Below are 22,736 nucleotides of genomic sequence, written 5' to 3'. Positions count from 1 at the left end.
ACGCAAGCCAGTAGATACGTTGTCATCGCCGATCAGTTGTATAGACGTGGCTTCTCTACCCCATTGCTTAAGTGTCTAAACACCGCCGAGGCTGAATACGTGATGAGAGAAGTGCACGAGGGCATCTGTGGAATGCACTCGGGAGCTAGGATGACCGCTTCTAAACTAGTGCGAGCTGGGTATTACTGGCCGACCATGGGCACCGACTGTGCCATGTTTGTGAAGAAGTGTCAACCCTGTCAGAAACATGGCAACTTGATTCATCAACCAGCCGAGCAGTTACATTGCATTCCCCCGGCATGGCCGTTCGCCACATGGGGAGCCGACATACTCGGACCTTTCCCGGTTGCCAAGGGACAATGCAAATTCCTCATCGTTGCTGTGGACCTGTTCACCAAGTGGATCGAAGCCGAGCCCCTCGCGTGTATCTCGGCGCATCAAGTCCAAAAATTCTTATAGAGGAATATCATCACACGATTCGGCGTCCCGCACACCCTGGTGACCGACAACGACCTTCAGTTCACTGACCGAAAACTTAACGAGTTCCTGGCCGGCCTCGGAATACAGCACAAGGTCACATCGGTCGAGCATCCGCAAACGAACGGCCAGGCCGAGTCCGCCAATAAGGTTATCCTAACAGAATTGAAGAAGCGACTAGGAGAAGCAAAGGGAGCATGGGCCAAGCAATTGCCCGAGGTATTATGGGCTTATAGGTGCACTCCTCAGTCGACTACTCAAGAAACCCCTTTTCGCCTAGTCTATGGATCCGACGCAATGATCCCAGTGGAAATCGGAGAACCATCATTCCACCGAGCCCACTTCGATGAAGCAAACAACGAGGCCGAGCTTCGGACAAACCTGGACATGGTAGGGGAAATCTGAGACCAAGCACTAGTAGTTGCCGAGGCCACCAAACGACGATACAAGAGAAGATTTGATAGCAGGGTGAAACCTAGAGAATTCCGAGAAGGAGATCTAGTTTGGAGAACCACAGGCGAGGCGAGGAAAGATCTGAGACAGGGAAAACTTGCTCCAAACTGGGACGGTCCTTTCCGAATCCGGCACAACCTGAACAATGGAGGATACAAGTTGGAGTACCTGTCAGGAGAACCGATCCCGAGAACTTGGAACTCCTCACACCTAAAGATGTATTACAGTTGATGTAATAGTGCACTCTTTTCCTTGACCGACTCTTTTTTCCCTAAGGAGGGTTTTGGGTCGGCAAGGTTTTTAACGAGGCACTAAATTAATACAAAGACGTTTTTGAATGTTATTTCGCTTTCTATTGAACTGTATGCCTAGGCTTAGGTCATAAATATGCAAGTCCGACCTCAGATAACGCTCACCGATGCCGAGCAACCCTCGGCCGACCACTCAAACGTGCACTCGAGCCCAACAGGTTTCCCTCCCGAGTACCCTCCTCGGCTAAGGATGTACCTAGGCCGAGCACTATGCGCTCACGTATCGACGCCGAGCAACCCGCGACCGACCACTTAAACGGTGTAATCGAGCCATACAGGTTTCCCTCCCGAGTACCCTCCTCGGATAAGGATGTACCTAGGCCGAGCACTATGCGCTCACGTATCGACGCCGAGCAACCCGCGGCCGACCACTTAAACGGTGTAATCGAGCCATACAGGTTTCCCTCCTGAGTTCCCTCCTCGGCTAAGGATGTACCTAGGCCGAGCACTATGCACTCACGTATCGACGCCGAGCAACCCACGGCCGACCACTTAAACGGTGTAATCGAGCCATACAGGTTTCCCTCCCGAGTACCCTCCTCGACTAAGGATGTACCTAGGCCGAGCACTATGCACTCACGTATCGACGCCGAGCAACCCACGGCCGACCACTTAAACGGTGTAATCGAGCCATACAGGTTTCCCTCCCGAGTACCCTCCTCGGCTAAGGATGTACCTAGGCCGAGCACTATGCGCTCACGTATCGACGCCGAGCAACCTGCGGCCGACCACTTAAACGGTGTAATCGAGCCATACAGGTTTCCCTTTCGAGTACCCTCCTCGGCTAAGGATGTACCTAGGCCGAGCACTATACGCTCACGTATCGACGCCGAGCAACCCGCGGCCGACCACTTAAACGGTGTAATCGAGTCATACAAGGTTTCCCTCCCGAGCACCCTACTCGGCTAAGGATGTACCTCGACCGAACACTAGATTGCACACCAACACCGAGCACGCTCGGGGCAATTACGAAAACGGGGCAGTCGGACGCTGGCATTCGAAAATAGACGCCCAACACCCCCGAGACTGAACGCTACAACTTCCGAACACTCTGACTGGCATCATTCCCAACACAACGCACCTTAACCAAACTACACGACGCATAATTCACCACTGACTCCGAATACTTTCGCACGACCCGCATCGGCCCGCAACACGCGAAGCCGGCCACATCGAGCCCGAAACACAATCAAGTTTAACTCTCGCCACTCAGCGCTAGCGCGAAAATAGCCCCCCCCCTCGGTTAAGTACACATTTAAATTTCATTGATAAATAAACAAGCCAGACATGCAAAATGTTAAATTCATTAAGGTATGGCTGACCAATCCGGCTACTTACAAAAATCTGAATCTAACGGCACCAAAGGCCATAGCTACAAAAAGGCACTAACGGCCCGGTTACACAAAAAAGGAAGAATCTCCATCTACGCTTGGGCCGAACTCTCCGGATCCCCTTGACCGACCACATCGATGACCGGATCATCTTCCTCCTCGGTTGGTGGCACAGAGGGTTGGTTTGAGATGCCTCGAGGGGCCTCGGCATCCGGCTCTGCCCCTTGAGGGAATTCATCATAACTTATGAATTTACCCCCATAAAAGTCCCGACTAACATCAAAATTGAATCAGCCGGGACCTCGCAGTAGTGATACACTTGCCGGACAGCATGCCTAAACCCCGCATCGTGCTGCTCCAAAATCTTATCCGTGGCCTCGGCCTCGAACTTAGCAGCTTCTGGCTTCAGCCGAGCAATCTCGCTCTCATACTCGGCAGCCTTGGCTTTCAACTTCTGTACGACCAACTTTAGATCGTCGGCCTCTCTTCAGTGGGTGTCGGCAGCCTTCTTCAGATCATCAGTCGAAGCCGTCACCTTGGCATTGGTAGCCAGTGCCTCCTTCACTGTGGACTCGGCCTCCTTCAGTCGGCCGTGAAGCCTCGACTCGGAAACAGCATGCCTCATCATGACATGTTTCGCCACCAGGGAGGCCCGAGCATCCAACTCACAAAATAATTTGTACTCGGCCTCCGTTGTCATGCTTTCCAGATATTGCAGCCCACCCCCGGTTGTGAGCTCCAGGCTGACCAAGTTCTCGGTCTGCACCTCTGGAGCGAGGAAGTTCGACCCGACGATGACGGCCGGAATGGCAAAGGAACCGCAGCCGGACTGCTCCAAGGACAGCTGTTTCGACCGCTTTGAGGAAGAGCTCGGACGCTCCGGCTCAATATTTTGCTCGGCGGCTCGGACCCGAGAGGTGCTTCCCTTTTTCCTCGGCTCCCCTATTAGAATCAGTACGTGAGCAGGCCGATCCCTCTGCGTCTTTAACGCCGACCTCGCCAGAGGCACGTTCCCGCTAGCCTTCGCCGCCTTCACCCTCTTCGCGAGCATGGCAGTCACATCTAACTTCCCTCCGGCCATTAATCCTGCAACAAAACAAGTTTTAACATCAATTCAACACACTGTTAAATTACCGAGACCTAAAGCACATACCTAGAAAAGCCATCTCAAAATGAGATGTTTCAAAAATGTCCAAAAGGCCTCGGACAGGCAAGCCTTTCGATAGTTGGTCCAGCAACTCCACAATTTCCATGTCCTCGGCAGGGAGCCCGGATGCTGGCATCGCCTCGTAACGCGTCGGGCGCTTCGTCCAGTAAAAGGGAAACAAAGGGGTGTCTTCTCGGTCATAAAAACAATCCCTCAAATTCGACCCCCATCGAACCTTAAAAAAGCCACTCTTAAAACCTTTATAAGATGAGGTAAAGGCCCGAAGGAACCCCCGCTTTGGCACCGGAGCCAACGACACCCATTTAACCGGTTTGCTCGAATGGCAAGTATAATAGTAAAGGAAAGCTAGGGGTCGGGGAGTAAGACCCAAGCTTAGACATAAGTTCCGAAACGCCTGCATCGCGGCCCAAGCATTCGGATGCAACTATGTCGGGGCCACGTTTAGCACTCGGAGTACCCCCATTTGAAAATCATCAAAGGGCAGCTGAATACCGAGGTCTTGGAACCAGCACATATACGCGTAAAAGTAGTCGTCTTCATCGGGTCCCGGCTCCATAAAAATGAAATCTGTGTCCGGCCCGTCATCCACACACGCCTCGGCAAGCAGCGGAAAGTAACCGTCCCCACTCCCGAAACAATCCTCCAAGGACACAAACGTATCCAATAGCTCTTGGTCAGACAACTTAGAGAAGTAGATGCCGACCTCCCCGTCGACCCATTCATGTCCCGACATCTCCACAGTGCCATAGTCGATCTTTGCTTTGGTCTGAGTACTCGAGCCCACGACGCCTTTGCCTCGCACATCAACGTGCTCTACTTCTCCCTCATTGCCCTCGGCCTGAACCACCTCAATATTTGGTCTCGACTGATCGACCCGACCGACACCTCTTGCATCTACCTCGGTGGCTTGTGCCAAAGCCACGGCCAAGGATGCCGGGTTCGTTATTTCGACCACATCATCATCACTATCCTCCGGTTCGGGGTGGTCGGAAGGGAAAACAACTTCACATTGCAGTGGGGGTAACCTAGATATCTCGCTCGAACCCGACCCCTCCCTATCTGACTCAGTGCCCGACGCGTCCGACGATGTCCAACTCCTAGCCGAGGAATAGTCCTTCTCCATTTATTACTAAAAATAAATAATTACAAAAAATTACCTTGTTCGGTTTGCTCGGAATTATTCTGTTTCGAGAGAGCTCGGAGAATTTACAGCAAGTAAATTCTCTCACACCCACCCCCCTATTTATAGGCAGGGTAAATGGGGGAGGCGAACGGACGTGCCCGAATCACGACTGTTCGATCTTTCTCATCCAACGGTCCAGATTTAGTAACCGTTACACTCGTAACCGCTGAAGCCAACGTGGCAGGTCCCACTCACCTGAGACCTCTAGAGAAGGTATCGGTCACTCAACGTCTCGGCCCAGACCCAATCCAATCGACGTCCCTGCATAGGATCAACCCACTCGAGTCCTCGGCATAGTCCCAACTATTACCGAGACCTTGGTACTCGTCCACTGTTACTTAAGGCCTCGGCAGGTTACCAACACGATACTTATCCACCATTACTTGAGGTCTCGGCATAGTCCCACCCATTACCGAGACCTCGGTGCTCGTCCACTGTTACTTGAGGCCTCGGCAGGGTACCAACACCATAATTGTCCACCAAAATTCAAGGCCTCGGCATGGTCCAACCTGTTACCGAGCCCTCGGTACTCGTCCACGGTTACTTGAGACCTCGGCATAGTTCTGCTAAATACCCAGAACTGTGCTTATTCACCGATGCTCGAGGCCTCGGTATAATCTCCTGAGTCCACCTCGATTGGCTACGCCTACAACCGTCAAGTCCTCGACGATGATCCCCAACAACCGAGGCCTCACGTCCCAGCAACGTCCTGGCAGAAACCTCATTCGTCGGTACCCCTTGCCACTAGACTAAATACCCATCCCTCCGAGTCACACTACAATTTTTGTTATTCTTTAACCGTTTTCGTCTTTAACATCCTTAACGCTGTGGGGGTTGTATACCGTACGGGTCCGAGGCCGACTCAACTGAAGCAGTGGTTAGAACCGACCCGACCGAATCAACCAACACCCTAAAACCAATGCCTATTGAGCCGACCACCCGAGTATACCGATCCCTCACAAAATGGTAGGGATCGGCCTACTCGACCCGTCCGAATCAACCAACACCCTAAAACCAATGCCTATTGAGCCGACCACCCGAGCATACCGATCGCTCACAAAATGGTAGGGATCGACCTACTCGGCCCGTCCGCAGAATCTCTAATACGATTACGACAGTTTAATTTAAGTAATGAGCCGGATTAACCCCCTAATTTTTCGGGGCCCAGTTCCTAATCACGGCCCAATAAGGAACGCTATAAATAGACCCCCTTCGAGGTACGTAACTAATTTCTCAACTACCGCATTTAATACGCCGAGCACTTACTTGAGCGTTGGAGTGTCTTTGCAGGCACCCCCCCTCATTTCGGACTACTCGGAGAAGGACGAGAAGACCTAGACCCCGGACCCGACCCGCTACAACAAGGATAATTGGAGTGTGTATCATAACACAAGAACAACTTGTATTTGAGAATATTTGTTGCATAGAAAAAAAAAACAAATTTTTTTTTGCATAATAGCTTACCATGGTCACTACTAGTGACGTTTGATTTGAGGTTGGATTGTGCAGAAAGAAACGTAAGTTGAATACTTTACAAAATATGTATAAGTTGCGTTATGTGTTGGTTTGCTTGTAATTAAGTCACACACTGATTTTTTTTCAACAATAATGATTCAGTTTTAAGGCATTTCAACAAGAATCGTATATAATTTTTAATAATATTATTAATATTGTTGTTACAACGTTAAAAAAAAATTGAACTTTATTAAAAGGAACATTTATATGATCAGTGTTGTTGAACCAAATAAAAAAACATTTCTATATCTTCATGCAATTATTTGTATTTTTAAAAAAATTTCAAAATTCCTTAGTGTTGGTTTATGTTACAATTTAAGGTTATGCTCAGTCCTTGACCAATTATTCAAAGAAATTATTGTAATCTACATAATTATAACTGGATATATATCTTATTTTATATTGGATGTATTTATAATACATTTAAATATTTAGAACATTGTCACTTTTTTTTTTTAAGGAAATCCTCATAGATATTATATCTTTCAGCCAAAAGAATCGTCACTTTTTAATTTTTTGAATACTTGGAGTAAATTACTAAATTCAGCGTAATAGTAGGAGTAGGACTTAGAGGAATATACAGGGTTTTTAATTTGAATCGTGTGGTTATCATTTATAGATAAAAAAAATACATAATACTTGACACATTTTAATGGATTTAATAATGATATAATAATAATAATGTTAATATAAAATAATTTTATACCATCATCTAATTACAAAATACAATTTATAAAATAAAAATTAAAAAAAGCACATAACATTTGATATTTGTATTTGCAAATTAGTTAAGTTCAACTCAATTAGAGTTGAAAAAAAAATTTACACTTACAAATTTTTATTTTTTTTAAAATGTGTGTTTTTTTATTGAATGTAATTTTAAATTAGTTTCAAATATTTAATTAAAAATCATATAAATAATGAATTTTGATTAATTAATTGTATAAAACTTTTTATATTGATAATATATCACTACTATATCGACAATACATATATTTTTTTTTTTTCATAACTAAAGAATATTTTCTCCGAAACATAGGGACAATATTGACTGTACATCTAATTACTTTTATTGAATCCACATTTTATTAATAATTGATTCGTATTATTTGATGATGGATACATATTCAATAATTGCATTGAAAATGAGTATGCATACACTTAATACTTATTTTTCATTAATCATTTGGTAATATTTGACTAAAATAATTCACCTTTAATTTTTACCTATTGTTTTGTGCAGTACAAAAAATTATTTAATAATTAATTTCGTGATTCACAATTACTTACTTTAATACATTTCTTATGATAAAACCAATTAGTCCACTGTTTTCTTTCAGTTTGGGCCTTTTGGGCCCCATTTTGGTATCATTCTTGAATTAAATAAAAATTTATCTCAATTCCTATAGTATAAGTTAGCAAATTAAAACTCTAGTTTTAATTAAGAATAATATTTTTTTGACACCAATTAAAAATTACTTAAAATACTAAAACTAAATTTTATTTTTTAGTAAATAATATATCATGTGTTACTTTTATAGTAGGGAATCTTCTAAACTTATAAAAAAATCTAACTAGTCTTGTTTTTCTGTCATTCTTTGTCAAGATGCTGCATCAAATAAATGAAAGAAGATTTTTTAACCGAACATGTTCCATAACATGAAATAAATGCAGAATCTGGCAGAAAAGGAAAGAGATACATAACATCAAATAAAAAGCAGAGAAAAACAGATTTTTCATCCAACCATTTATGGCCCACCATTGAAACACTTGTCATGAAACTATTCGAATCACACAACAACATTGCCATTTTCGATGTGATGTGATCTGATCCAAATTGTTTCTTGCATAAAAATTGTGACAAAAAATAGTGGTCCAACCCTCTTGGGACCAATCACTGTCACTGCACGCGTTTTGACTGGGCTGGGCCTGTTTAAATGAGCCCACACGCATCACACGCAATATCTAACCCTTTTGGTTTCCTGAAACACGTTGCCTTTGCCGACCTAGAGGGTCATCATCTATAACCATTAAAAAGGGGATATACGAGATATAACCACTTTTTGATCTCTATTTTTTAATGGATCATTATAATCTCAAATGTAAAAAAAATCTTAAATTTTCTTTAAATAGTTATACACAACTTTTAAATATTTTATTAATAAATAACTATTCGTGTCTCTGTCCCTTTAGTTATAAGAATGGTCCTTGGTTAGGATGACTAGTAAATCTATTTGTGAATAATATTTAAATTTGTCACATTTGATTTGTTTAAGTACGTGTATGACTATAAATAGGAATAATAATAGATTTATTAAATTAGATATGGGGATAAAATGTGTATAATATATGTTTTATATTAATACTCGTATTGTATCTATTTTAAATTTTTAGAAATTTAATTTATTTTTTAAAAAAAAATTATTTGATATTTATATAATTCTTATTCTATTTTAAATTTATGTCAAATGAAACTTAATTAATGTGATTTTATAATTTTTACTTTATATTAAAAAATTTATTTATTTATTTTAAAAAAAAATTAATTAATTTTTAGATAGGTATGAGATGGATAAAAGTATACCTAATACTTGACAATAATGACAATGAGAACACAATTTCACATTTGCTAGATATGGGAGACAATGATAGGTATAAGGTGAGACAACAGAGATGAGAGATGAGGGATGAGGATAATAAAACTCGTACTCACCTCCCTATCCTTAGTCCAAATTTGAAAGGTTCCTTAATTCCTTCCATCATTATCACAAAAAGCTTTTGTAATTTTTTTTTAGTGGACATTGTCTAGGTAATATTCCAAAACTAGAGATAACAAATAAACTCATACTTGTGGTTAATGTTGAAATTCGTCTTGAATTTAAAAGAGAATACTCAATTTGCCTGGACATGAATAAGAGTGGTACCTGATTTATTGAATTGGATACGAGAAAGAGCATATACTTGCCCATCTCATCTCGACCCCTATCCCCACAAATCTCAATTATGTGTTGTTTATTTTTTAAAAAACTTATTTAAGATTTATGTAATTCTTACTTTACTTGAAATTTATGTCTAGTGAAACTTAATGTAATTTTGTAATTGTTACTTTATGTTAGATTTTTTTTTGTTGTTATGCAAAAAATATTTAATTAATTTTTGAGTGGATACGAAACAAAGACAAGTATATCGTTGTCCAACAAGAATAAGGATGAGACACAAAATTCATACCTATCAGGTATTGGGACAAGAATAGATATAGGATATGAATCCGAGTATGAGGATATTAAAATCCACACTCACTCTGTCCCTTTCTCATCCTACTTAAAACTAACAATCATGATTAATTCATGCTTATAAGACTTGACTTTCGTTAACCAACTATTATTTTAATACATTAAAAAAAATTTAACTTAAAAGCATTAAAATGACCCTCCATATCTTATAGCATATCTTACAAATTACAACTATTGACTTAAAAACACTTGCTTAAAACTTTTGTAATATAAAATAATACTAGAAAGTTAATCTGATTCTTGAACACGCAAATAATAATTTGAGCATACTCATTTCCTATCTAATAAGAGTTTTATGAAGTTCTTTTATGTAGTTTCTAATTGGAGTTTATTTATTTTTTTATGCAGTTTCATAATTGGAGTAATTAACACAACGGTTTTTGTGTAATAAACATTGCTTATATAAGCAATGTTCTGATAGGTTGTTAAGAAATTGCAATAGTTGTACAACTGTTGAAATTAAAAATGGCTTATGGTTAAATTAGTTGTTTTCTCATAATTTGAATTAACCGTTTTCTAACTACTAATGTAGGCCCAATATAAGTGGGTCTATAGGTGGCTCAAAACCTGGCTCAACTAGAGAAAGACCAAGTTAGAGATAAATTTCGAACTATAAGTAGTTTAAGCACTTTTTTGAACGTGTATGGAGTAGTGATATCCTAAAAAAACGTGGGGAAATTGGTAGTTACCTTATGGAAAGCGTCTAATAACTGCAAACCACAACAAATAATAGAAAATACGAAATCAGACCAATCCAATAACATTTATCATTTTCAGTCATTTATTCTTCGGTTTATAGTTCTTTTTACTGCTTTACTTACCACTTTTCTTTACTGCTTTCTAATGTTTACTACATTTCTTTTAATGCATTTCTTTAGGAATATAGTAGTTTAACAATCTTAGTGTTGATGACTACTACAAAATTATTTTTAAGTGTACTAGGAATTCAACTATGGAACAAAATTCCTTCTTCAAGTCAATCTCCTAAAATGGAGGGCCAAAACTTTTTATTTAACATTTGTATACGTTGATTTTAATATGAATACTCAACTAGTTGTTAAATGTGATTCTTTTATTATTGTGAAACATTTTAAGATAAGTTTTGTAAATTCTATCTTTTAGTTGTGAAATTTTATTTAATTATTGTATTAATTTTAGAATAATAGAAGATGTCATATTTGGTGGTATCAAAGTAAGTTAGTTTATTGCGTAAAAAAAGTAGGTTAGTTCATTTGACTAGTTTGTTATGTTTTTCTATGTATACTATGACTTATTTGATATGTTTTACTTTGCTTGTATTGTTTTATTTTGTAATCTTACCTTTATTTCACTAGTGGAAAAAATACTTTTAAAATCGGTCATTTTTTACTTTTAAAATTGGTTCTGTGACCGATTTTAAAAAGTGAGACTTTTAACATCGGTCGTTGACCGATGTTAAAAGTCCCACTTTTAAAATCGGTTAAGACTGACCGATGTTAAAAGTTAGAGTTTTAACATCGGTCATGCATGAGCCGATTTTAAAAGTCTAACTTTTAAAATTGGCTCATGCGTGACCGACGTTAAAACTCTAACTTTTAACATCGGTCATGCCATGACCGATGTTAAAAGTGGTTAATTTTTTGGATGTAAGCTTAAATTTCTTCTGTCTTGTTCCCAATTTTTTGGATTAACTCGGGTTCCAAAAATCCATAAATGTGATCATTCCCTTTATCCACATCATCACTGATCTCCATAAAGTCTTGAAGGATAAAAAAAAGTGAAAACTAGTTAACTGAGGTCCTTCCTAATCCAAAAGAATTACAAGTGCAAAAAATTATATTAATAAAAACTACAAACAACATGGATGTTATTTGCCTTGCTAGCTTTCATATCATCATATGGTGTTTTACTGCTACTCAAGCACATAAAGCATAAAGCATGCAGAACGTGACACTAATAGGAAAAGCACCTTGTTGCCATTTTCTCCTGGCGGTGGAAGAATTTCTGGTTGTTTTTTCTTGCTAGATGATTTTATTTTCTTTCTTCCAGTGACATTTTTAACATTCTTCTGGGAATGTGTCATTGTAATTTTCAAGGTCTTTGGCTTCAAAAGATCATCATTCTCCTGATTTTGTAATCTGGAGTTCTTAGTAGAAGTGATACTTTAAAGTTGATCTGCTGCTCCTTCTACTGCTTGATGCTGAACAAAATCCACTCGAATTAGAGTTCATTGCAAATTCCAAGGACTAGACAATTTCTGACTGTTTGACCCATAAAGGAAGTCTTATCTACCAAAAATACTAGAGATTATTTTGTCCTCTCATAAAGGTAAGGAATTTTCATCACATAAATTCCAAGGCATCTGTCTTATTTTAAACATCAGGCAATGCTTATTAAATGATGTTAGTTATTGCAATTTAAAATTGTTGTTACTATTCAAGTCCAAGATTGACACCTGTTCGAGTTCAAATTTTACAAGCACATAAAGTTAAATTTAAACATTTTTATAAACAACTAGATGATGCATAGGGCTACATGTTGGAGAATTTCTATGAAAACAAGAAAATGGAAGACAAAATAAAGTTGCATAAATTGGACAACGAGAGATCAAAATGCGGTTTACCTTTCTGTTTTTAAGTGCTAAGTAACGTGTATTTTTGAACCATTTGCTGACCTGCATTTTCTAGCAAAGGTTAATAACTGGAAGTTGAATAGATAGAGTTTCTAGACATGCTAAAAGACCAAAAGTAATTGGAGTAACTATGGGACCAAGGTACATATACAACTCCTAGGCAAATTCAAATGAAGATAGACAAGAAGTAAGTCATCACCTTCTTAGTGTCAAGTCTCAGCTCTTTAGAAAGACCCTCTCGGGTAGACCTTGGAGGAAGTTCATTCTCAGCAAAAACTTGGGGAAGCTTCTGGCTCATTCCATAAGAAAATGAAAGGGAGATAAATTAAAGAACACACAACTCTTTTATAGAGAAAATGACCTAGTGTTTCTAGTAGTACCTCAACTGCATCATGTGGAATCCTAAAACAATGCCTTCTGATATTTGCACTTGAAGAATCTTTTCTTGTAATGTTGTAATGTAAAACTAGAACAGGCCGTTCCGGAATCCGAAAAATGCCTAAAACTTTAGTCTGGAACGGCCTCAGAATGACCCGTTCTACTTGCAGAACGGGCTATTTTGTTTGCAGAACGGGCTATTTTCTTTGCAGAACGGGCCGTTCCAGTTTCAAAATTTGCCCAGCAACAACGAAATAACAGATGTAAGAAGAGAATGTTACCTTGATATTGTATTCTTTCAAGAAAATGAGAAGCTGGAGACTTTAGATGACAGCCCAAGAGAGTAAAGAAAAGATTATATGAGCCAAAGATTAGCGAATGGAGGGGAAGGAAGAATGGGACCGTAGAGTATAGCTTAAGTGCTAACCATTTTAACATCGGCTAACCTGGAACCGATTTTGTATGTGGTTTTTAAAATCGACTCTCAAATAGCTGATTTTAAAAGTGCTACTTTTAAAATCGGCTATTTGAGAGCCAATTTTAAAAACCACATACAAAATCGGTTCTTAATAGTCGATTTTAAAAGTAGCACTTTTAAAATCGGCTATTTGGGAGCCAATTTTAAAAGTAGAACTTTTAAAATTGGCTATTGAGAAGCCGATTTTAAAAGTAGCATCACAGACTTTTAAAATCGATCATAAGATAGCCGATTTTAAAAGTCATTTTTGTACTAGTGTAATTTACTTCTTGTATGATTCAATGAATTAAGTTAATTGTTGGTGGGAATGATTGTACAATAGTTGATGCTTTACTGGCCTTAGCACAAATTGTAGGGAACCAAAATGCTAGAGATATTGGTGGAGTTTCTAAATATAATGGGTGATCTTTTTCAAATGAACAATCCACCTTCTTTCAAGGGAGGTTACAATCCTAATACAGAGCAAATTTAGCTAAGGGAATTTGAGAAGATTTTGTGTAACGGTGTGTCCAACTAGATAAAAGGTGGTTAATAAAACCTTTTTGCTTGCTGCAGAGGTTGAGTATTGGGGGAAAAACACCTAACAATGCTTGGTCACTAAAGTTAGATTCATAATTTGGGAGGCCTTCAAAGAGATTTTCTTAAATAAGTACTTTAACAAGGACATGTGTAACTAGAAAAATATGTAGTCCTAGAACAAACAAGGAAGTATGTTCGACGTAGTGATGGATGACCATCCATGAAGACCATTGAACCTTTGACTAAGTTCATGGCTAGGAGGATTGAGGAAGCCACAAGAATGGTTGCACTTCACAGGCAGATAAACTTTATGAGCATTGAGTATTCTTCCTCTCCTAGTAATTGATCTTTCTACTTGTACATATTTTAGTTTAGGATTGTTCTTATTTATATTGTTTAGGTATATGTATAGGCGATTTCAACACTTGTATTTTGGTCTATATAGTATAGGTGCCCTTAGTTTGTGGGACATGTCCTTATTAAGGACATGACTATTTAGGACTTTTCCTTTGTATTCTTTAGGCCTTGTATTTTTGGCCAAATGGATTAGGAAGTTTAGTCCTCGTATTAATTTTTCATTGAGGGTGTAATTAGTATTTTAGGAGAGGTACAGCAACTAGTAAAAGTTCATAATATGTTTTGTTGAGCTTCCTTGACCCATATTTACTTGGAAGGGTGGTGTGTTTTGGTTTTGGTCTAGCTTAGGCAGTTCAAAACACTTTTCTCCTCCTTGTAAATCTCGGCCAAGGTGTGCTAGATCTAATGTCTAATAGTATAAATATTAATCCCGATATTATACGTGTATATATATATATATATATATATATATATATATATCTAATTTCCTTCATATGTAGTTATAATAATTAAAATGTTATAATTATTTATAACATAATGAAACATTATATATACATATATATATATATATATATATATATATATAGTCTACTAAAAATATAAAATTTTATAAAATTAAAACACTAGTATTTATCTATTTATTTTAAATATGGTAACTAAAATTTAAGAATCTTATTTTTTTTTAAAATATAAGATAATAAAATTGGTAATAAACATATATGATTCTATTTTATTTTGCTGAAAATTTTGTAATAAAATTTTTAATGTATTCAAATTATATAAAATATTGTTCTTATTCTCTATTTTTTTAATATAATAACTAAAAATTTAGACTACTATTTTAAGAAGGGTAAAATAATAATAGATTTGAGAGTATTGTATCTGAAATATAAGACATTACACTAGACACATCACATGAATCTTGCCTAGTCAAACCTTAAACACGTGCCACATGGCATTCTCTTAATGGCCCTTATAGATCTAATGTCTCCTCCTTGTCTCCTTACCAACTTGGCTTGTCCACTTGGAATTCTTTTATTAGAGAGTTGGGATCTAGATATCGACATAAGAGGGAACCATTGGGCATGAGTTTATGAGTTTGTAGGAAAGTCTTGTTAAGTATACACTAACCTAACTTGGGTTCTTCAACCTAGGTTAAGTTAGCTTGCACTCTAAGACTATTAGGCCTATAAATTCATTTTTCCTTCTTGTATTCACACTTTTGTTGAATGAGATCAGATTCCACTCTAGAATTCTCTCTACAAAAGTCTTAGTTCTCCAGAGGGAGAAACTTCTCCTTAAGTTCTTTCATCAAGGATTCCTCCTTGTGGCAAAGACTCTCACTTGCTCATCTTCAAGCTTTGAAGTGATACATCCATTCTCTCCTATTCACCACCTCTTTTGGTCTGAAATTGAGTATTGAATTCATGGAAAAGATTGGGAGCTTCAAAGGTTACTAGAGGAGGAGAAACAACAAACATCTTATTCACTAGTTACCATCACATAGAGTATGCAACAAAATTTTAGGAGTGGTTATGATGTTTCCACCATGATAACCTTGTGGTAGGGGAAAGATCCAAATGTGTGAAGTTCATTAATGGTTTGCACTCGAGGGTCAAGTAACTCTTAACTATTAAGAGATTTGCTAGTTTCATATACTGGATTACTAGTGAACTAATGTAGGATCTATGAAAATATCCAAGTATACATGATATTTACTCCCTTAAAACTTGAGAGAAAATTTGAGATTAGTTATATTTTCTTAGTTAGAGAGTTTCCTGAAGTTTTTCCTAAAGATGTATCTGGTTTATGACCTAAGAGAGAGGTAAAGTTTTTCATAAACCTAGTACTTGGTACGAGACCCATACTCATAACATCTTATAGGATGTTCTCTCATAAATTTAGTGAATCTTAATAAAAAAATATAGGAGTTATTAGAAAAGTAGTTGGTTAAGCTTAGTTTATCACCTTGATGAGCCTATACTAAGTGTTAAAGTCACAGAGAGTGATCCCTATTTGTATGTTAAGCGCTCTAGGACATGATAAGCACTAATTAATGCTAAATTTATACAAACTTTAACACTGAGTGTGAAAATGTCCACACTATATGCAAGGACCATTGTAAGCTATAATGGTTTTAATGATGAGTGTGAACTAGTTCGTGTTAAGCTTGAAAACCATAGAGAGCAACAATTTCTCTTTTTTTTGATGGTGCTAAGCATGGAAGGTCTCACACTAAGCATCACTCACCAAATAGAAACATTTGATAATTGAATGTAATCAATAGATCTAAGCTTCAATGTATATAATTGAACACGATACATGAGAATATTAGAATTAATGATAACCTGAGGCACTTTAGCTACACCTTAAGAGGAACCATTTTAGGGGAATGAGATATGCCATGGGAATAGTTGAAGTTGAGTAATGAAAATTGAGATATTAGGAATTGTATAAGACATATTGATATGTTACATGCATCATATGCACAAAACTTGAGTTCTTGAGGTATCGATGTGGAATTTTATGCCAAGAAGGACACATTAAGGATCTTTGGACTAAACCTTAAGGGTCAACTTAGTTTAGGAACCCCAATTAAACTCTATGAAGAGTATGAGAGGACCTAATTGTTACTCCCGATAAGTCACTAGTGGATCTTCCCCTTAATTGAGAGTGTTTGGTTAGGCATATGGGGTTGGTGGCTCTATTTGCCTACATGTACTCATAGGATATGCCCTTTGAGATGAGATTTTGAAATGATGTCACATGCATGATTGCATTAGAATATGAAAAGTTTTGCATAACATACATATTATCTAAGATGTGATTTGATTAATTTATTATATGATGTTTATTATAACTATTATGTTTTTTATTTCTCAACATGTATTTCACACTTGAAGCGTGAGTTATATGTATCTCACTCCCTACTTTTTTTTTTCATTTGTATTTGGACCGAATGTTATTTCTAAATGAGGATCAACTTTATGTTGATGTTGGTGGAGAGGCTTTGTCCTTAGTCTCTACTACTTTGGGTATTATGCTATAATAGGAAGTGACATAAAGCTTGGGTTTTTATCATGTTTTGTTTATGTATGTCTTTTTTTATTTAATTGTATTTTATTTCAAATGATGTATGATCATTGGGGTGCAAAGTCATTTTAATTAACATTTTTATGTATTGGTTTTAATTTTAAAACACAACTAGTTATTTAATGTGATTGCTTTAGATAACTCTTTTTTTTTTTTGCATGAAATGCATTAATTGCATGGGAGGATCTTTACATAAACTTTTAGGAGAAATACTATGAGGAGTTCTATTAAAATGACAATTTATACTAAAAAAATATTCTTTTTCTTCTTACACATAAGGCATGTTCTACCCATTTTCCTTTTGTCCAACTACTTTATTACTTTTGCTGATAAGTTCATTCATCTTTTTTAGTTTGATAATAACAATTATCAATGTGAAACTTGATTGTATACACAAATATTCGAAAATATGTAAAGACATTAAAAAATTATAGTGTATTAATATCAATAAAATTTATTTAGGTTTTGGAGATAATTAACTTTGTCCATAAATATAAAAGGTCATGAGTTTATATTAACGATCCCTTTGCCTTAAGCCTCACAAAGGTGTAAAGCCCCTTCATTCCATTTCAATTCCACATAAGAGAAATGCTAGTAGAAGTATTCTCATGCATATTAATAGAGACAACGACTTTCAAAAAACCCACCAATATTAGAGTTTTCTTTAAAAACTCCCAATCTAACATGTCATAGGTTTTCTCCAAATCAAGTTTAAACACCTAATCACCATTTTTCGCTTAAACTTTCTCATTTAATGGACAATCTCTTAGAGCACAATTGCATTATCATTCGTTCTCCAGCTAGAAATGAAACTACTTCACCAATGGCTAATGAAATCCACCAAAAATGTCTCAACCTATTAACCAAAACCTTTGAAATGATCTTATATATCACATTAAAAAGGCTAATAGGTTGAAAATCTCTAAAATAACTAGGGACAACCCTCTTCGAAATATTCACCAAAATAGGTTTTGTCACTTTCTCATCAAAGTGACAATCTTCCACACTTCATCCCCTACTTCATTCCATAACATTTTGAAGAAGATTGGTTGAAAACCATCAAGACCACGTGCTTTATATGATTTCATAGTCACTTCTTTATTAAAAATGATGAGTTTTTGGTGACATTTTTCAAAGCCCGGTAGCCTTCCCAATATCTCTCACACCTTTATGGCAAGGTGAATTGCCTGAGAATAATTATAACGTGTGCACCAAGCCAAGTCTTGCATCAAACAAATAAAGGATTATAGTTTTAATGCCTTCTAACCAAATGCTCTAATGTAGCATCTAAAAAGGCCATCCTCCAAGCATGATCACATACTCCTCGATTATGTCTCTAGGGAATCAAACCCCTCCTAATGCAACTCCTTTGCTAAGTGAAATGTCCTCCAAAAAAAATCCATATCCATGAGCCTACACGAATTTAAATCTTCAACAAACATAAAAGCTCTCACTATGAAAAGACCCCCCTTTTTTTGCTTCAATGATAGAGTAATATTATTAAAATCTCCCACTAACATCTAGTATATCAATATCCTCCCCAACTCCTCTAAATTCCTCCACAAATTCTTCCTTATAGAAAAATCATATTAGCATAAAGTGGCATATAACACCAATCCTTCTCCCCAAGCAAGAATATGATTATACTATAATACATTGTGGCAATGAATTTACCAAACTAACACGATAAATATCCATTTTATTAATTGCAACTAATGTAAGGAGGATGCTTTCATCATAGTATTCCATACTCAAACATGGAAAATAAATTCACACTAATGTGCTCTTAATCTTAACCTCTAAAGCAATAAAATTAGGAACCCAGGGTCGCATAACTAAGTAATGATCATAAATCATCCAAGGTCAACACCCAATCACTGAATCCTGATCTTTTGATAGGCTAAACATCACCATATAAAAATCGTTCCACATCCATAATATCATAACCTCTTGTCTTTTTCCAAATTTCTTGTAGCTTGTACCTCATAGTGAAGAAACCCATAAACTTTCCCAAAAGCTTTATAAATATTGCCTTTTGCCAAGAATTCCATAACTCATAGGGAATAGTCTCATTAACAAAACACTTAGGTTTTAAACGATCATCATCCTCATAATCAATACTATACAACATCTTATCAATAAGATTCACCGTATCTCTCCTTGGAACAAATTATTGACCCATCATCTTATCACAAAATGGAACTTTAATAAACCTTTCCTTCCTTCTTCCTCCTTCTATAACAGAGAAAATCACTTTATTTTAAATTATCAATTCTGTTATAGTCTTTATTATTTTTTAATGGTCATCGAAATATACTATTTTTATTTTTGTAATAATTTAACTTTAGTCCCTATTATTTATTTTTTTTTCAAAGGAACTAATTTAAAATAATCAAAATATTAGAGACTAAAATAAAAAAAATATATTATAAAAACCAAAATAAAATAACAAAAACAAAATATTATTTTTTTTTTACAAGAAACATGTAAAAAAACATATTTAAAAATTAATTAAAAAATATACTTAATATGTAGTTCGAGAGTGGATATGATTAATATATTTAATTAAAAAATAAAATAAGCCTTTCCAACCTTTTTCAAAAACTAAAAAGAAAAAAGTTTAACCCTACAATAATAATATGCTCTCCTTTTATTTTATTTTTATTTTATTTCTTCCTGTGAAACGCACGTCGTTTTTTGTTCCACATTTTCTACTCGGCGCGGTTGTGGCCGCATCAAGGTTTAAGCTTTCAAAGTCTGGTCTCGAAGCCATAACACCCACTTTCCTAATTCCAAGGTAAAAACTCAAACCCTACTTTATATTTTACGGGAACGAAGTTTGAAATTTGGGACTTTGTATAGGGTTTTATTTTCTACTTTTTTTAATTTTTTTTTTTAACATTTTCTTTGATTTTATTCTCAAGATTTATGTAAAGTATTGGAACTGAGAAGGGCTTTCTGGTTATGAGGCCATCTATTTTTGGGGGTTAATGGGAAATGTGTGTGCCAGCCATTGTTGTATGATTCATGAGTAACCTATCATTTTAATCCTTGAAATTAGAAATGCCAGTATTTTTAGCATTAATTCAGTATTGTATGCTTGAGAAATGAATACTGACAAGAAAATATGACCGAGTAAAAAGAAATCTGAATTCAGAAGTGTATGTGCTGTTTTAATTTCTGTTTTGTAAAGTTGAACAAAAGCACTCTACTCATGTATCATTTGTTTCTCTATAGATTTGGATAACAGATACTTGTTCTTTTTGAGTGGACTTGAAGATTTGTGGACCCATAAGATGCTGGCCAGTGATCCTGCAAAAAAGCTTTCGTTTAATCGGTCAATTGGTAATGGAGATTTGGTTATTGTTTATGAAAGGCATGACAACATGAAGGCTGTAACAGTGTCTGAGGGATCAGTCCTGCAGAATCGATTTGGTGTTTTTAAGCATTCTGACTGGATTGGAAAGCCATTTGGGTCCAAAGTATTCAGCAACAAGGGTGGTTTTGTGTACTTGTTAGCACCTACACCAGAATTGTGGACACTTGTTTTAAGCCACAGGACTCAGATTCTATATATTGCTGATATTAGCTTTGTTGTCATGTACCTGGAGATTGTTCCTGGTTGCTTGGTTCTTGAATCTGGAACTGGAAGTGGATCATTAACTACTTCACTTGCAAGGGCAGTGGCTCCTACAGGACATGTCTATACATTTGATTTTCATGAGCAAAGGGCTGGATCAGCTAGGTAATAGAGTCTATTGACATTGCTACTTTAAATACTGTATCCGTTAATATCTGACATTTGATACATGTGTCTTTAACTTTCATTAATGCTTTATGTTATATTTAATAGCTTTAGATTGTGTTTTGTTGTTGTCTTGTTGATGAAATTTCAAGTCATCTTTTTGGTGAACTAATCCTTCTTTATCTGATACTTGAGTACAAACTTATTTACTACTCATCCTTTGAAGGACTGCATCATTTAGGACATGACAAAGTGTTAATAATAAAGAATTAGCTTTGTGTTTATGTGAGTGTGAGAGAGAATGCTCTTAAAATGGTCAGTATGTAGGTAAATTGATACTGCTGTTTGTTTTAAAAAGAAATACGGAATCATTCTGGTTATATTTTTCCTCTGCTTGCTTTTCAGGGATGATTTTGAGAGGACTGGTCTAAGCAATTTAGTAACTGTGGGAGTTAGGGACATTCAGGGTGAGGGGTTTCCTGATGAGTTCACTGGTTTGGCTGATGCAGTATTTTTGGATCTACCTCAGCCTTGGCTAGCTATTCCTTCAGCTGCAAAAATGTTAAAACAAGATGGCACATTGTGTTCATTCTCACCGTGTATTGAACAAGTTCAACGATCTAGTGAAGTGCTTCAAACCAGCTTTACTGGTGCTGTCCAGTTTTTCTCTCTCTATCTTTATCTATATATTTCTTATGTAGGTGGAATTTGAACTAACTTTTCTGGGGCATCACTTCACCTGAAAATGAGAAGATGGCTAAACACAATTTAAAAAATGAATGTAGAATATTTTTAATGAACTGAAGTCCAAAAACTAGAGCTTATATAGAAGATAATGAGAGTATTCTACTTTTGAGAAGAAAAACTCAAACTAGGCCAAACACTATTTTGCACTTGAGCTGTTGAACTGCTATTTTTCTTAACTTTTGGTGCTGTCTCTCATATAATCTATTCAACTTATGTATATTCGTATACGCACTGACAGAATTTTCTCTGTAAATGTTTTCTTATGTAAAAGATATAAGGACTTTTGAGGTACTCCTACGCACATATGAAGTCCGAGAAGAGAAATCAGAAAGCATACAGGGGAATGGCTCTAATGGTTCACTTCCTTGCAAGAGGAGACAGTGTTCAGATGGAGGCAGTGTGATCAGTAGTCCTGTTTCATCTGTTATGGTTAGACCTTGTGGTGAAGCTAGAGGTCACACAGGCTATCTCACATTTGCAAGACTTAGATGTCTCTTATGAAGAGTGTTTTCACGTCCATCTTTTTTCCTTTATTTCCTAGGAGAGCAAAGGCTTTGTATTTTTGAATCATGTCTTTTTCCTTTTCATTTACAACCATATGTTTTCAAAGAAAGTTTTGATATATGCTTGGCTAGAAATCTACTTTTCCAATTAGCCTTCACAAATATGTTTAGTCTGATATGAAAGGGTGGATAGTGTTCGTGTGATATGCTTTTATTGATCCAACATCCTGGTGGGAGGATGATCATCAACAGATGCGTAGAGAAATTCTTGTTTGGACATTTCATGGTTTAAAAACTGCACATTTGATAACTTTATATTTCAGACAACTAGAAAACTTTTGTAGATGACTAGGGGTTTGTTTGGATAAACTTCTCCAAAAACACTTTTAAGAGAGAAAAATAAGAAGAAAAAAATGAAATAAACATTTTTTTTTAGCTAAAATTTGCTTATGCATGAATTAATTCATAAAACTCTCTTGTTAGTCTTTTCAAAATCTTACTTTTAATTTATGCATAGGTTAGTTTTAACTTATATAGAAGTTTATTTTGATTTTTTTTTCTTAGTATTTCTAAA

The 22,736-nt window shown here is 36.6% G+C and overlaps 1 protein-coding gene across 2 annotated transcripts; it reads left to right on the top strand.

The window, feature by feature from the left end:
* The first annotated feature begins 19,829 nt into the window (after positions 1–19,829).
* Positions 19,830–22,366, top strand: LOC109788857 (S-adenosyl-L-methionine-dependent methyltransferases superfamily protein). 2 transcript variants are annotated; one of them, XM_020347694.3, is made up of 4 exons: positions 19,830–19,964; positions 20,405–20,912; positions 21,318–21,562; positions 21,931–22,366. In XM_020347694.3, the coding sequence occupies exons 2-4, from the start codon at positions 20,464–20,466 to the stop codon at positions 22,158–22,160; spliced, it is 924 nt and encodes a 307-aa protein (XP_020203283.1). In that variant the 5' UTR covers positions 19,830–19,964; positions 20,405–20,463; the 3' UTR covers positions 22,161–22,366. The 2 variants fall into 2 exon arrangements, with proteins under 2 accessions (XP_020203283.1, XP_082918725.1); XM_083062599.1 differs by lacking the exon at positions 19,830–19,964 and adding an exon at positions 20,141–20,328.
* Positions 22,367–22,736: the final 370 nt, after the last annotated feature.

The sequence above is a fragment of the Cajanus cajan genome, chromosome 8 (assembly GCF_000230855.2).
Source record: "Cajanus cajan strain Asha chromosome 8, NIPB_CcT2T_4, whole genome shotgun sequence".
NCBI classification, from domain to species: domain Eukaryota; kingdom Viridiplantae; phylum Streptophyta; class Magnoliopsida; order Fabales; family Fabaceae; genus Cajanus; species Cajanus cajan.
Note: the sequence above shows the minus strand (reverse complement) of the source record. Positions and strands in the feature narration are given on the sequence as shown.

Coding starts and splice junctions, on each gene's coding strand:
- LOC109788857 (XM_020347694.3), top strand. CDS start 20,464: ATGCTGGCCAGTGATCCTGCAAAAAAGCTTTCGTTTAATCGGTCAATT. Junction 20,913..21,317: donor CAAAGGGCTGGATCAGCTAG/GTAATAGAGTCT, acceptor CTTGCTTTTCAG/GGATGATTTTGAGAGGACTG. Junction 21,563..21,930: donor GCTTCAAACCAGCTTTACTG/GTGCTGTCCAGT, acceptor CTTATGTAAAAG/ATATAAGGACTTTTGAGGTA.